The following is a 15,896-nucleotide window of genomic DNA, read 5'->3' as shown; positions in this document are numbered from 1 at the left end:
CCCGATTCAAACGAGGCGCTGCTCTGTGTTTACCCGTTGCCATGGTGAATGCTGGTGTCAGAGCTCCATTGATCATGGCTTTCATAGTCTCGTTAACCTGCTGTCTGCCTCTCAGGTGGGAGGGGTCGTACGGGTGAGGCTATAGAAACAGAAAGACGGAGCGGTGGGGTATTTTTTTTTTTTTTTTTTGAAGAACATTTATCTATTTATTTCTTCTAGTTTCACTTGTTTTTGTGCTTTTTGAAGGTTTTCAATTTTTTTTCCTTCTGTAAAAAAAACAAAACAGAAACTCAGGTGAGTGGGTGTGGCAAGCTCCGCCCCCAATAAGCCAACAATAACACAGCTCACACCCTGTTCACTGTAATACACAGACACACTCCCTGCTGCAGAGGCTCACATGATACACTCACCTGTGTCCTGTTGCTGCTGAGCACAGGTGTGTAGGTGGGAGGAGTCACCTGGGGAGAATGCGGTCAGTCAGGTTTGGGTCCTCCGACCCGCCCGGTTAGTCTCCTCAGAGCTGAGCTGAGTTGGCACCTGTGGGAGGTTTGCCACAGTACTGCTGGGTCGCTGCTGCCGTGCTGTGGAGGAACATGTCTGTTAATCTAAGCAAGAACGGAGCCGCGCTGATGGCCGCCTACAAGGAGGTGGTGGACGGCAAGTCTAACACAGACTGGTGAGATAAAGTTCACCCGTGTGTCTGTCCACACCTACATCTGCTGCACACCCACACCTGTCTGTCTGTTTCAGGGCGCTGTTCACCTACGAAGGAAACACCAACGACCTCCGAGTGGCACAGAAAGGAGGTAAGCGTTTGGATCCAAACTTTTGATCCCTCTGAATTTATTTCCTGTGGATTTCCCCTCACTTCCTGTTTTATTTTCAAGGTCACACCCTCTGTTGCTGTCTCTGCTGTCCTTCCTCTCTGACTCTTCTCTCTGCTGGTTTCCTGCTGTGTTTGGACCTGGGGAGATGTTTGAGGTGTTCTTGCACTCCACCCTGTTTCTTGACCTCAGTTTGACCTTTTTCAGCAGTGCTGCAGTCTGTCCCTCTGACTACAGCACTGCAGCACTTTACATGTGTAAACCCTAAGACTTCTTAATGTAAGACAGCCAAGTTCAGCTTTTTCTTACAGTCATGATGATCATCATGACTGTAAGAAATACACTCGTCCAGACTGTCCGAGAATATAAAACAAAGTTGTGTTCATCACGGAAAATGTCCTTTTTGTTTGGACCCACTGTAAAAACAGACATTTATATAGAACACATGTCAGCGTCAGCAGCAAAAAACATTTAAGAGTCCAAACATTTATCTCCTCCTGGAGGCCGGATTGGAGGCTTTACTGGGTTGATTTTGGCCCCCAGGCCTTATGTTTGACTCCTCTGGTCTGCTCCCAGCGTGTTTTCTGTTTCTGAGGGTTTCAGGTTAAAATCCAGGAGCAGACCAACTGCATGCAGAGTGGTGTTTGCACTAATACACTAAAAGCTTATTATTAAATATGAAGCAAACATTAACAGTATGGTTATTACAAGCATTCAGCTTGTACCAACAAGTTTCAGCAGCAGAATGGAGCAGAGGCTGCAAGCGAAATATACCTGCGAGTGAAAGCAAAGAAAACCACTGGGCTCACGGCTGTGAACACTGGTACAGCTGGCGTGTTGAAGCACACAGATAAGAATGTGCTGCTCTCAGGTGGGAAAAAAAAGTTTTACAAAGCAAAAGTTGCTCAGCGCTCCAAACTGGTTTGTGCAGCTGAGAAATGATGCAATGACATCACCGGCATTAAGAGTGTCAGAGGAACGTCTCCAACAAGCTGTGGAGGGTTTTTCGTACAGCACCAACCTCTTTATGTGTTACACAGGACGTGCACGCAGGAACACCAGCGTAAACCAACCTCATTTCTGCCACCATGACCCTCTGATCTCCAGTCTGACCTTCAGGTGTCTGCGGTCTGATCTAAATGAGATCATGTTCTCCTTTGTGTTTTGTGTAGATGGAGGGTTGGAGGAGATGGTGGAGGAGCTGAACAGCGGGAAGGTGATGTACGCTTTCTGTCGAGTCAGGGACCCGAACTCTGGACTGCCCAAATACGTCCTTATAAACTGGGTAAGACCGGCTTTAACTCAAGGCTTTTTTTCCCTGAAGTTTTTCTTTTTTCTGAAAACCACAAACATCTGAAGATTTCAGTGTGGACGTGAAGCTCAGGACTTCTTCACTGTGAGTAATCCAGACCGTTATTGAGTGAGCTCATGCTGTGGACGGATCATCTCAGACCTCTGGGGTGAAGTTTGGCCGGTTTCAACATCTTCTTCCTGTCACATGACAGGAAGCCCCTCAACATGAACTTTTTTAACCCCCATCCTCCATCTTCAGCCTGCTGATGTGTTTATATTAGCCTAGCTACTGGGTAGCTCATCGTTATATGTCCAATTCATTCCATCTTCGATCCTTCAGTCAGAACATGACGTGTCATCGTTAGATGGAAACTAGCCCTCCGACTTCCTCCTAAAGTCTGGCAGAGTCTGCGAGGGTAAACAGTCCATATCCAGCTCTGAGATCCTGTGGAGAGCTCTGCAGACTTTACTTTCTATGAGTGTCAGTGATGGAAGGATGCTACAATTACAGGATTGAATGGATGATTTTTGTTTCCTCAGACAGGTGAAGGTGTGAAGGACTCTCGGAAAGGACAGTGTGCCAATCACGTGAGGACCATAGCAGATTTCCTGAAGGTGAGTCTGGCCACTTTTTCCTGTTAATGTTTGTGAAGAGCTGCGTCATTAACACATATGTGACATCACAGGGAGCCCATGTGACTGTAAACGCCCGTGCGGAGGATGACGTGGACCCAGAGACCATCTTGGCCAAAGTGGCCAAAGCGTCCGGCGCTAACTTTAACTTCCACAAGCAAACACAGGAGTACAGAGACGTTCCCAGAGGACGGGTGGTAAGATCACTTCGCCTGAATCGGCAGCACAGCCTCGTTTTACCATCCAATAAGCCAATATTTCATCTCACAGTGCAATCCTACCCCTGCATGAACATTAATGTAGATCTGCTTCACAGCTCAAACACTTCTGTCCACAGAGAGAGAACGCTGGAATAAAGAATAAATAATCAGGGTTGTGCACAGAGAAGAAAAACAGGACATTTCTGTTTTTAAAAGTATAATTCCTGAGCCTTTTCTCTCATCACGCAGGGTTCTGTGTACCGCAACGCTGTCGAGGAAATCCAACAAATCAACAAGGATGACTTCTGGGTCAAAGCTCAGGTTCAGTTTCAACTCTGAGTCCCGTCGCTGAGATTGTACCACAGGTTTCAGTCAGCAAAGTCACATAACTCTCTATTTCTTCTTCTTCTCCTTCAGAGGGATGAAGAAATGCGTCAAAAGGAGGAGAACATTCGAGCAGAACAGGAGAGGCAGAAGGCGGAGAGGGAGAGGAGGGACATGGAGGAGAGACAGTCGAAGGAGAGGGAGAGGATAGCGAGAGAGAGAGCTCAGCAGATCGAACAGGAGAAGTGAGTCAGACACACAAAGTCACAGAACAACACACAAAGTCACAGAAAAACACAGAAAAATCACAGAAACTCATGAAGAAGACACTTAAAGTGATTTGTGTTTCAGGCTCCGGCAGAAGCAGAGGGAGGACGAGGAGCGAGAGCAGGAACAGCAGCGTCGGGTAAGCTCAGCTTCAGCTCATCGATCCTGATTTATTCCCTGTGTCGGTTCAGTTTATGCATCACATTACTGCTCCTGATAAATTATAAATAAATCAAATAAAAAACAACAGTTTTTATTTGTTCACAAACAGATAATATAAAAGCCAATATTCAACATTACTATTTAATCGCATTTTTAAAAAATGATAAAAGATAAATAAACAGAAATATAAAGGGGCGAAAATCCTGAAGTACACAAGAATAAATTCAAACATAAAAGAAGTTATTAAACTGAAAACTATTTCAGATAATGAAAAGTAAATAAACAGGAAATAATGGAAAGGGTAACATTTTTTAAATTACCCAACAATAATGACATAGATATTAGTAAATTAATTAATTTTGAGGCTAAGAGAAAGATGTTTTTAACTTTTAAAGAATAAGTTAACTTATGTATTTAATTCATAAATAAATAAAATAATATTAAGAAAGTAAAAAATACTGGAGGAAATTAAAGGAGAATCAAATTTTCTGTGTTTTATGCGTCTGGATTTGTAAAATGTCAAATAATATTGATTATGAGTCATTTCTTTATTGAAACTTGATTTTAAATCCTTTTGGCAAATCACTGAGGCAGAGAAGTCTGTGTTGTGTGATGTTAAAAGTATATTTAACGTGATGTATGAAAGATTTGTGTGTTTCAGAATGAGCAGCTGGAGAACAGGAAGATGACGGGAATCTCCGCTGCTGCCTCGGTGCAGAAAGCTAACGTGAGCGCAATTTTGACCATAAGTTTCTGTAACGTTAATATCTGCTCCTGTTTCTCCCTCTAAATGTTCATTATTTATTTTCACACAGCATTGGAAACATAAAAAATGATCATACAGGTTTAACTTTTTTCTTATTCAAGCTTTGTTTTTTTTTGATCAGCTGGGTGGATGGCTCTGGATACTACATTACCCATGAGCTTCAGCGACTGACATAATGTTCTCAAAACCAAATACACATTTTAATTGAGAATTCACAATGATTCAATCTGAAGATGTTAAAACAACAGAAATGAGTATTTTCTTGGCGATTTGTTTACATTTGTTTGGCTCTGTGATTGTACGTGCCCACCAAGATGCATCATGGGAACTGTAGTCTCCTTCAGATGTTTACTTCTACAGCCTGGAAGCCTTTACATTTTTTACTGTAAGCCAAATTGAGATAATGAAGAGGAAGAGCTGAATTACAGAAGCTGAAAAGTTGCATTGTGGGAAGTGTAGGATTCTGCCTCTTTACTTTAACGTCACTGTTTCATTCACAGGAGGCGAAATCTCTGATTTCTCAGAGAGCGTTTAATCCCAGAGACATCTTTAAGCAGAAGGAGCAGAGCTTTGACGCTGGCGACACACCTGCTGCATCCAGACCCGGTAAGAAACATGATGATGATAATGATGAGGATGATGATGATGATGATGATGGTGGTTCACCTTCATGTTTCCCCCTGCAGGGAGGCTGCAGAGTCCGTTTCCATCGCAGAAATCGTTTGAGCGAGACGTCCCGGTTCAGCCTCGGTTTCCACCGTCCTCTCCTCCAGCAGTGACCCCCCTGTCTCCAATTACATCTGCCTTACCTGTGATGCCTGTCTCACCTGTTGCAGCTGCCTCCACTACAGCACCAGAGAGCGCACACTCACCTGTGCAGCCTGCAGGTGAGACATATTGAGACAGCTTTTCAACTGCAGGAGGTTCCCAGGAGGAACCACAGTTCTTTGGTGTAGAACAGAAATAAAAAATAAAGCAAGTTTTGTGGAGTAACCATTGTTCTCACAGTTCTCAAAGTTAACCAATGGCTTTGTTTTTTAAAATTTAGCTTTGGCAAAAATACTTTCAAGTTTAGGAGTGGATTTGTGTGATGAGTAGAAAACTCGTGTTCTTCAAAAAGTTGAGTCTGGAAACCTTTTTTTATGTATTAATTTCATTTAACTGATTAGTGACCTGAACTGCGAAATACCCGCGTGTTGTGTGTATGACATGAAATAAGAAGTCTCTCCTGCAGACACAGGTGCTGGTTATGGTGACGAAGACGAGTGGTCAGATGATTTTGATGAAGATGAAGCTGCACAAGGTGTGAACTTTAAAGTTATTTCATTTTAAACTGTTGTTTTGTGTAATTTTGATCATTTATCAATAATCAGAGTAGTTTGAATTAGGTTTTTTTTTTTTATCTTTTTCTTCCTGTAAGACCTTATTTTATATGATGGTTTTTGTAAAGAACATTTTGACGCTAAGCTAATCATTGTTATTATTATTAGCATGCACTCACTTTGCCACTAACATTAACACCCACAAAAATCACTCCCCAGTACATTTACACAATACTTTATACTTCTAGTATACTACGTTTCAGAGTTTTCTTAGTCTTATAACTGCAAGTGAGATTGCTGCAGATACTAGCTGCAGAACAACACCATATCAACTTAATTCCATTAATTAGTCAATGAATCTAATGTTCAATACATTTAAAACTAACAGACATCTCAACAATAATTAAAACAAACAAAGTAAACCTAATAACAATCTGAAACCACAGCAAAGAGTCTGAATACATTAGAAAACATTAAAGTAGAGTTTAAAATGCCACTTTTATCCATTTCAAATTTAATCTATAACACTGTGAAGTGAATAATTATGAATTTTTCCTCAGTGGTGCTTTTACGTTTGAAACATTAAAGACAAAAACAACAAAGTAATTAAATATGTTAAATACTGGAAACTACTACTGTTTAAAGAACTTTGTTATATTTTCTCATTTTTTGATTAATAAAATTAATGAATTTGAACTATTTTACATATCGAGTAAGAGTCACAGTCAGAGTTGGTGAGTCAGTGAATTTTTGAGTTTGCAGCAGCAAATGATGGACGTTAGTTGAAATAATTTGCAGTTATTCTGTGTTTGCTCAATCATGTTTACAGCTCACAGCTTGGGTTTTGTTTCGTTGACCTTCATGTTAGTAAAGCTGTGACTCCACGAGTGTAGCACAGCGCTGGTTAGATAGACGTGTGATTTGTTCACTGGCTATATCAGAATCTCAGACTATGGGTAAAATTCATAGTAAAATTTCTGTAATTTCTGTTTTTTGAGGGTTGTAGTGTGGTGATAGTTAGTGTATTAGAGTATTAATACTTTATCCTGTTGGTACTTTTGATTCTTCTCTCACTGTCCTGGAAAACAAAGAACACTTTTTCATCTTTAGTATTTAAAACCTGTGATTTTTATAATGTGCAGAGGGAAGTCCAGCTCAAGATGATCCGTACATGGCACCGCATTCAGCCCGGAGTAACGAGGACCTGTATCAAAACGTTTCCCAGCATGCACCTGCAGTAAGTCCACTTCAGTTAGTCCAGCAATCAGCACTTAAACATAACTTCATCATAAGTACATTTACATGTACAACACTCCCATTAAATATTTTCCTTAGAAATTAACAAAGTATTCCGATTCTGATTCCCCCTTAACGTCCTACTAACAGTTTGAGAAATGTGTCTGAGTCAAAAAATGACCAATAGACCTGAGACTTAGTGGGTGTATCTCTGTGGACTCGAGTAAGTGCAGCGCTGAGTTTGAGGTTGTTTGGATGACTAGATCTCAGACTTTGGCTAAAATTTGTTCTCTGTTAGAATAAACCGATGCAGGGGGAGGCGTGTTTGTTCTGATAATTTTCTGAAGATGATATCCCCAAGTTTAATCATAGCAAAACACTAACCTAAACCAGAGCATCTAACTCTACGTTTAACCCTGACCCCAAGATTGAACCTTCAGTCAATCCTTTTAATGTGTCCCACCTCGACCAAAGAAATCATAAACAGGATTGTGTTTTGTAAAATGATGCAAAATCCCTAAAATTTGCTTACTATGACTGAGAGCGCTCTGCACAAGAATTCCAATGTGCCTTGACTGTTGGTTTTATGCACAAATGGCAAATAAAGAACCTTGAAATGGGAAACATACTTTGAACATGCCTCAATCAGAAAATGTTTCATTTAGCATAAGAAATAATTGTGAATTTCCAGTAAAGCACTATTTAAATAAATGCTCTTCCAGCTGTTTCTGTTTACTTTTCCAGATGTTTGTTTTCTCATTCCAACTTTTTTCAGATATATTGGTACCATTAGATTCAGAAGGAGCTCATATTTGTCATGAAATAACATACACATAAGTTCTTGGCTTCTTAGTTCATGAATACCTACATTTTATAGGCGTGTTTATTGAGGTGATTTATGTATTTATTTAATCTTTTTTGGCAGATTTGGTCCTCCAGTGTTTGAGTAAAATGTTATTGAATGAAATGATTTAAAATACTGTTTAAATGTAAATTAGCTGTTTTTGAATTTCAGGCTAATAGTATTAATTGGGATGGCAGTGGACAAGGTATCTGTGCCAGAGCTCTGTACGACTACCAGGCTGGTACGTACACACACACACACACACACACACATACATTCATGTTTTTGGTAGTTGTGCGGTCCATCGCCTTCTCTGTGACTACTGAGGACCATCGCGTCTTGTGGTCTAACATACCTGAATGAAATTGGAAAGAATCCCGAGTGTTGTTCACCATACTGATATCATGAGAATACAACTTTTGTGATATCACAACGACATTATTGTAACTGAGTTTGCACTGGGCCCTCTAGTGGCCTGTGAAGGTACAGCGATCATTCACAGTAAATATGTGACATGTTTTTATTTATCCATTTATTTGGTTTGATTATCAAATAATTATCAGTTATAGAATATTAATGATTAAATGCTTAACTAGTTAAAAGCATTCAGAATTAATTCATTAACAAAACTGTGGAATTTTCAATTCAATTTTTAATAAATTTACCTGCAAATATTTAAACAAAATGCATTCTGTATTCTTCAATTGAGGAAAAGTGTTTAAATGAACCACTGACTGTCATGGGGGAAAAGCTGTTAAAGAAGGATGAATCTCAATAAATGAATCAACAGAAGATCAAATCAAATCTGTAAAAACATGATAATACTTTTTCTTGGATGTAAAATAAGCTTGCAGCGGTCTTACATTTGGAAAGAGCTTTTGTACCTCCACAGTGCAGTAAGCCATCCAGTTTGGTTATTATTTATCACATTTACCTGGTGAAACACTGAAATTTTGTTGTTTTACATACAGATCTAAAGTCGAGTATACAGAACAGTTTCTTTCATTTCTTTTTTTAAATGCTTGTAATTTGAAACTTGAAACTCTTGAAAGGTGTTTCTAGATAAACCTTTAGTTTAACTGAGTTTTCTCTCTTTCCTCTTCCTCACAGCGGATGACACTGAGATCACCTTTGACCCTGATGACATTATTACTCAGATAGAAATGCTGGATGAGGGTTGGTGGAGAGGTTATGGACCTAATGGGGAATACGGCATGTTCCCGGCTAATTATGTGGAGCTTATCTAGCTTTCATTGGCTCATTGTCCTGTTAATTTTAATAAAGCTGGAGGTTATTTCAGATGGATATTTTACTCACACAAACTTGTTCAGCATCACTGAATTAATAAACCTTTGTAAAAAACCAGTAAACAATAAATACAGTCATTTTCAAGTGCAGTTTGGATATTGCTCTTATTTTTTTTCTTCCATTTTGGGCAGTCTTGCTAATTAATAAATATTAAGAAGCATAAATTAGGTTCATATAGAGCCTTTTAATAAACTCAAGGTTGTTTTACACACAAAAGTCAAAGGCCTCAGTGAACAGGTGGCATTTCAGCAGATACAGGGACTGTGGACCTCAGAGGGGGCCTGCAGAGCATCTCAAGGAGGACACACAGCATGTGGTGATGCTCTTGTGTTCTTCAGGCAGTCACTGACTTTCTTACAAAACATATTTTAAAAAATGTTATTTTGTCCAGATAGTTTGGAGTCTCTGAAAATGTGGGAAGAACTGTTAATATGACTGCTCTTCAGTCAGACTTTCCGTCAGAATGGTTTCAAATATAAAAACTGTCTTTGTCTGAACAGTTCTTCAGTTCCCCTGTTTTTTAATTATTATTTTTATTTCCATACCTCCTTTAAATATCCATGTCAACATTCATTTAATTGATTATTTTATATTTATTACAATATTATTTTTTGTATTGTTAATTTTTTTAATGTCTGTCCTTAGTTTTAATGTTGTCATGTTTCATGTCTGTCTTTTGTGTTTTATTACCTGATTTGAGCAGACTGTACTGTACGAAGGAGTATCATGGTCACATTAAGAAAAAAAAATTAAGTATTTTGAGAATAAAGTTGAAATGTGGAGATGATCATTGTTGTTTCAAGACAAACTGCCATGTTTGCTGTAATTTCTACAAACGCCTAGATGAGTTAGATGAAACGAACTGATCAGCCGTCCTGTGATCCATCATCCATCCTCTTTATAGTACGAGGCTGTGACCATCGATGACCATCTGCCCATGACCAGCTGTTTCCTTGTTAGGCTGTTTCCTTATTTGTGCTGAATAAAGTTTGTTTTTTTTAAAGCAGCACGATGCGACTCTGACGTCATTTCCGTGCGCCCAGCCTCCCTGACAGTGAAGAAGGAGAAATGGCTGCAAGGTTACTGCTCCGCTCCGCCGCTAGAGCCGCGGTGGCCTGCCACTCTGCCCGGACCCCCGCTCTGAGCCGCGGCATGGCGGCAGGAGGTGAGCAACGAGCCTGCACAGAATACCCGGTACCCGCTGGGAACAGGCGGCTAGAGAGGGTTTAATCCGCGGGGAGGACGGAGGACGCCGAGCGCTTCCTGTCCCGGTGACTCCTCCTCTCGGACCAGACTTCATTTTAATATCCTGCGATTTATTAAAAACAGTGTTTCGACTGATTGTTTGACTTGCAGATTTAAAAAGTCTTAATTTATCAGAATTTAGTAATCATGACGGTCAATACGGTGAGATTTAAAACCTAAAAACTTTTATATCTGAAATAATTAACCTGTCATGTTTTAACCTTCTCCGTGAAGGTCCCTGAACGTCTTATCGGTATGAAGATTAAACACATGAAAGAGTAGAGGAAGTTGTCATTGGTGTTGGGTTTGCCGATCGAAGTGATCAGTAAGATTGTAATGGTATCGATAAACATACAGTTTTAACATAACGTTTTAACTTGCAGTTTCCTAGAAACGTGAATAATTTGTATGTTGTCTGGAACAGCTAAAGGGAGTGATCAATTAATTTTTAAGGTGCTCTGTGTGACCATGACTGACGATGATCAATGAAGTGAATCAGAGTGACGTGAATGAAAACATCAGGATCATTGTAAGGTGCTCTGTGTCAGTGAATAGTCGAATGAAAACATCAGAGTGCCACAAACGATTATTTTGATAGTCGACTAGTCACCGATTATTTTTGCGATTAGTCGACTAATTGCATCCATTGTACGTAAAACGGACAGCTTATTGCACCAGCATGCATCTGCTCTTATATAACTATCATTAGCTTACAGCTTTAACTAACTAAAAATAAAGACAAGATGATAGTTTATTAAATTTAAATTAAATTTGCAGATTGTGTGTGGAGTTTAATAAACTCAGCTGTCTGCTCCTTGCTATCTAAAATATAACAGGCTATAAGTTGTCTGGACGTGATTCAGCTGTGTAAAAATTAACTTTAATTCAGCCAAACCGATTTACTCAGGAACAAATAAAACACTGAAAAAAGCCAAACAATAACATTTTTAAGTTACCATGACTATACGATGATTAATAGTAGTGAAAATCGGCGTGGGTTTGAAAAGAGTCCGGTGACGGGCTCTAGTGAGAATAGCTAAAGCTATCAGATCAAACATTTCAGCTTGATAAACTGAGAGATTTGTTACACAGATGTCTGCCTGAAAATATGTTAGACGTTTATTTTGTGACCCAGAAATGACAATGCTTTATATTAAAACAAACTCAGCAGTTGGAAACTGAGAGGTCATAAGAATTCTGGGACACTGTACTTCTTCTTCTTCTGGGTTTACCAGCAGCTGGCATCCTTAACCGCCATCTTGCAGTCATGTGACCCACAGGAAGTCCACACATTAGCCTGTTCTGATGATCTAAATTAGTGTCGACTTTGAAGCTTCGTTAATCACACAGATCAAACATTTGTTACACTGAGGGATGTTCCCACTGATGTTTCACAAACTCAGCAGCTCACTGAGGTCATAAGAAAAAGTCATCATCAGGAAGGCCATGAAGCCTGTTCTGATGATCTGTGTTTGCTTTGAAGCTTGTTAATCACACTGTGCTGTTCACAGGGATTCCCACTGATGAAGAGCAGGCCACAGGGCTGGAAAAGGTCATCATGAAGGCCATGAAGCAGGGTGAGGTAAGACGGAGCCCCGACGCACAGGAAATCTGACATCATGTGTTCCAGAAACATGAAAAACTTAGTGTTTAAAAAAAACAGCAGTAGAAGAGCGCGATGCTGATTCATCTAAACGCAATATTTCACACAGACCAGAAATTTAAATCAAGATTAAAATCATTAAAAATCAAATTTGAGTAGAAATGAGCAGACTCAGGCCGTCGGTGTGTCGACATATTTCAGCAAAACTATAAAACATTTTAATTTTGAATAGTTACTGATTTTGTTATTCATAATAATATTGCTTTTTCATATTTCTTTTTAGTATTGTTGGGCTTGTTTAAGGTTGTGTTATTAATTGTTAATGTATTCTCGATTATTTGTTTATTTATTTTCATACAGCAGTTATTTGATTAACATTAGTTTTCTGTGTTTTGCCTTTTTAATAATGATTAATAATTATTTTGTAGTATTTTCACTGCTCTGCTCATTTTCAGATATTAATATAAATTATAGCTGTCGAAATTAACGCGTTAATTGCGATAATTAAATTTTGGAATTAATTACGTTAGAATATTTAACTATTTAGCGCAACACGCAGAAAAGTCGCTCCCATAATTCCACTTGATTTGTTTACCGCGCCACTGAAAATGGAGAAGCAGGAACAGGATGGCCTTCTGGATGGGGAATTTAAATACAAGAAGAACATAGATGGGACAATAAACAAACGCGTTGTAATTTGCACTCACTGTAGTAAAGAGTTTCAATTTCACCGTTCAAATTCGACCTTAAAATACCACCTTAATGCCAAACACGCGTTTGTCGGGCAGCAGCTTCACCCGGCCCGCGTCAGACCACTCTTAGTGAACGAGGCCACTCGGTAAGTCTTCTTTGGACAAACTGACCGACAATATAGCCAAATGGATAGCAAAGGACTGTAGACCGCTAAGCATTGTGGAGGACAAGGGCTTTGCGGATGTTTTAAAGGTTGCATCTCAGGACGCCGCGTCCTACAAGCCCCCAGCGAGAAGCACAATAACAATTGAATCCACGAACTGTATGAAACGGAGAAAAAGAAAAAGAAGAGGCTTTAGTTCACACAGAATGCGTGGCTCTGACAGGAGACCACTGGACATCATTGAGTAATGACAATTACCTGGGAGTTACTGCGCATTTAATCACTGAAGCCTGGGGTCTGACATCCTTTGCGCTGACTATAATGAAAACGGAAGAGCGGCACTTTATGGAGGCTTGTGCAGAGCAGTTCCAGACTGTTGCTCGCAGGTGGAGAATTGAGGAGAAGGTGACAACAGTAGGCACGGACAGTGCGCGCAAGCAATGATCGCCGTGGCTCGCATCATGCCATTCAATCACATGCCGTGTACCGCGCACATTCTACAGAGATGCATCACAGTGAGTCTCGCAGACAGTGGCTTTTGTCACTGCGCTGGCCAAATGCCGCATAAAATTGTTGGCCATTTTAAGCACAGCCCAGCAAACACAGCAGAGCTGAACGCAGAGCAGGTGTCACTGGGGCGCAAGCAGGAGCCGTTGGCCCAGGACGTGCCTACGCGCTGGAACTCCACGCTGGAGATGGTGAAGCGCTTGATCCGCAACCAAACTGCAGTAACCGCGACTCTGGATAAACAAAAGCATAAACTTGTCCTCCTGACGCCTCCAGAGTGGGACAAACTCCAGAGACTGGAGACACTTCTAGAGCCCTGCAGGTGAGCCTGTCATTGTGACCATAATTGTAGGTTTAGATTAAATGTATCAAACATACATCTTAAATCAGTTTTGTTATTATGAAAATGTCTTATTTAAAAATAAATGAAATCAAATATTTTATTAATATTACCTAGTATTAAAAAGCTTTTTTTAATTTGCTGTCTTATCTGTGTGTGTGTGTGTGTGTGTGTGTGTGTGTGTGTGTGTGTGTGTGTGTATTCCACTGCAGATATGTGACTGAACTGCTGGGAGGAGAGGCCTACGTCTCCTGCTCTGTAGTTCTACCAGCCTTCTGCCACCTGCGCCGTGTCATGGAAGTAACTGATGAGGACCCTGCATATGTGGTGAGGTTTAAAGAGAAGTTTAAGGAAGACCTTGCTTCCCGCCAGGAACATACCAACTATGCATGGCTCCAGATCGCAACTGCACTGGACCCACGTTTTAAAGACCTACGCAGTGTGCCCAAGACTGACAGAGAAGCAGTGTGGACCACACTGGCAGGCATGCTGCATGAAGACTCTCCTAGAAGATCACACACTGCAGAAGAAGGTCCAGCCAAGAAGAGGCTGAGCCTGCTGCAGATGGACTCTGACTCTGAGTCAGAGGAGGAGGTACAGCAGGACAGAGCCATACAGCGCTACAGAGCAGAGCCCTGCACTGCCTTAGAGGACTGTCCTTACAGTGGTGGGCAGCTCATGCAGGAGCCCACAGCCAGCTGGCCCGCCTTGCTCGCAGATACCTGGCCACTCCTGCCTCCACAGTGCCCTGTGAGAGGCTGTTCTCTGTAGCAGGGCACATTGTGAACAAGAAGAGGTCTGCTCTGCACTCAGAGAACGTGGACAAGTTGGTTTGTCTCAGCAACTGGCTGAAGGATGAGTAGACCAGAGGACCGTGTGTTTAGAGCTTGTTCTATGGTTGAATGTGATTTAAACAATACTTTTCACTGTTGTTCATATTTTTTGCACTAATCTACCTTACCCAAAAGGATGATTGGAGATTTTTCTATTTTGCCTGTTGAATTAGGCCTATGTTCTGTGAACTTGAAGATGTATATGGATAAAACAATGTGCTAGATTTAAACGGGTGGAAAACATTCAGTAAAAATCCCTCACAATTATTTGAAGCCCTGTTCTGCTTGTACTGCTTGTACTCACAATTAATAATAAATAAAACAAACAAGTGTGTTAAAACCACTATCTGTCCCGATTTTACACATATATACACATATACACATATATTTCGAGTTGCGATTAATCAATTTTTAGGCTGTGATTAATTCGCTTCCAGCACAACACCCAGCCTACGCCAGACCACGCTGAGTGAGAACGAGGCCACTCAGCGTGGTCTTAGCATTAAATAACACTAACAAGTGTGTAAAAATCCGCTATCTGTCCGTATGTTTGCACACATTTTGGTCATATTTCGAGTTGCGATTAATCATGATTAATTAATTTTTAGGCTGTGATTAATCTGATTAAAAATTTTAATCATTTGACAGCCCTAATATAAATTAATCTGTGTTTGCAGCTCAGTCTCAGCTGACCTGAGGTCAGCCTCTGAGTCGTGTGAATCGTTCTTGATGAACAATAAATTTTGAAATGAAACTGATGTTGAATACTGTCATGCCCCGACTCACCTGACTCCTCCCCCTCTTGTAGGACCCCTACAACATGATGAAGCCAAAGCACTATGCAGGCTCCAAGGCCGACCCCCACCTAGTTCCCTCCATCACGAACAAGAGGATTGTGGGATGCGTGTGTAAGTTGTTTCCTGTGTGAAAGCGTGTGTGAGCGTCGGCCAAGACTTTCTCAGGTGAGGGTTAAACTCGGCCCTGGGCTTAAAGATGGGCGGGGCTTAATCCTCATCGGGGAAACCTGAGCGTGCGTGTGACCTGCAGGTTAGGGTTCTCACCCAGTTTCTTGTGTGCAGGTGAGGAGGACAACACAGCCGTGGTCTGGTTCTGGCTCCATGAGGGCGAGGCCCAGCGCTGCCCATCCTGCGGCGCCCACTACAAGCTGGTTCCCCATGAGCTCCCCCACTGACCCACCACCACCTCCTCCTCCTGCGGAGCGAGTGGCACTGTCCGCTTCCCGCCATCTCCTACTTGACGTACCTGCTGACCTCATCAGTCGTTGCTTACACGTTACATGTACTCGGGATCAGACACGTTCGGGGAACAAAGA

At 41.0% G+C, this 15,896-nt stretch overlaps 2 protein-coding genes across 3 annotated transcripts; both read left to right on the top strand.

Moving 5' to 3' along the window:
- Window positions 1-222: 222 nt before the first annotated feature.
- On the top strand, window positions 223-9,268 carry LOC116321672 (drebrin-like protein B). Of its 2 annotated transcripts, none has more exons than XM_031741590.2 (15): window positions 223-676; window positions 751-806; window positions 1,997-2,109; window positions 2,658-2,732; window positions 2,804-2,947; window positions 3,200-3,271; window positions 3,368-3,519; window positions 3,626-3,680; window positions 4,365-4,430; window positions 4,970-5,075; window positions 5,156-5,356; window positions 5,710-5,772; window positions 6,934-7,028; window positions 8,043-8,112; window positions 8,982-9,268. In XM_031741590.2, the coding sequence occupies exons 1-15, from the start codon at window positions 594-596 to the stop codon at window positions 9,116-9,118; spliced, it is 1,488 nt and encodes a 495-aa protein (XP_031597450.1). In that variant the 5' UTR covers window positions 223-593; the 3' UTR covers window positions 9,119-9,268. The 2 variants fall into 2 exon arrangements, with proteins under 2 accessions (XP_031597450.1, XP_031597442.1); XM_031741582.2 differs by having other exon boundaries at window positions 230-676; window positions 5,704-5,772.
- A 925-nt stretch (window positions 9,269-10,193) lies between these two features.
- On the top strand, window positions 10,194-15,896 carry LOC116321697 (cytochrome c oxidase subunit 5B, mitochondrial-like). Its single transcript, XM_031741610.2, has 4 exons — window positions 10,194-10,344; window positions 11,936-12,006; window positions 15,372-15,471; window positions 15,643-15,896. Exons 1-4 carry the CDS (start codon window positions 10,248-10,250, stop codon window positions 15,753-15,755), a joined length of 381 nt encoding a protein of 126 aa, XP_031597470.1. The 5' UTR covers window positions 10,194-10,247; the 3' UTR covers window positions 15,756-15,896.

Source organism: Oreochromis aureus, linkage group 7 (genome assembly GCF_013358895.1).
Source record: "Oreochromis aureus strain Israel breed Guangdong linkage group 7, ZZ_aureus, whole genome shotgun sequence".
Taxonomy (NCBI): Eukaryota; Metazoa; Chordata; class Actinopteri; order Cichliformes; family Cichlidae; genus Oreochromis; species Oreochromis aureus.
Note: the sequence above shows the minus strand (reverse complement) of the source record. Positions and strands in the feature narration are given on the sequence as shown.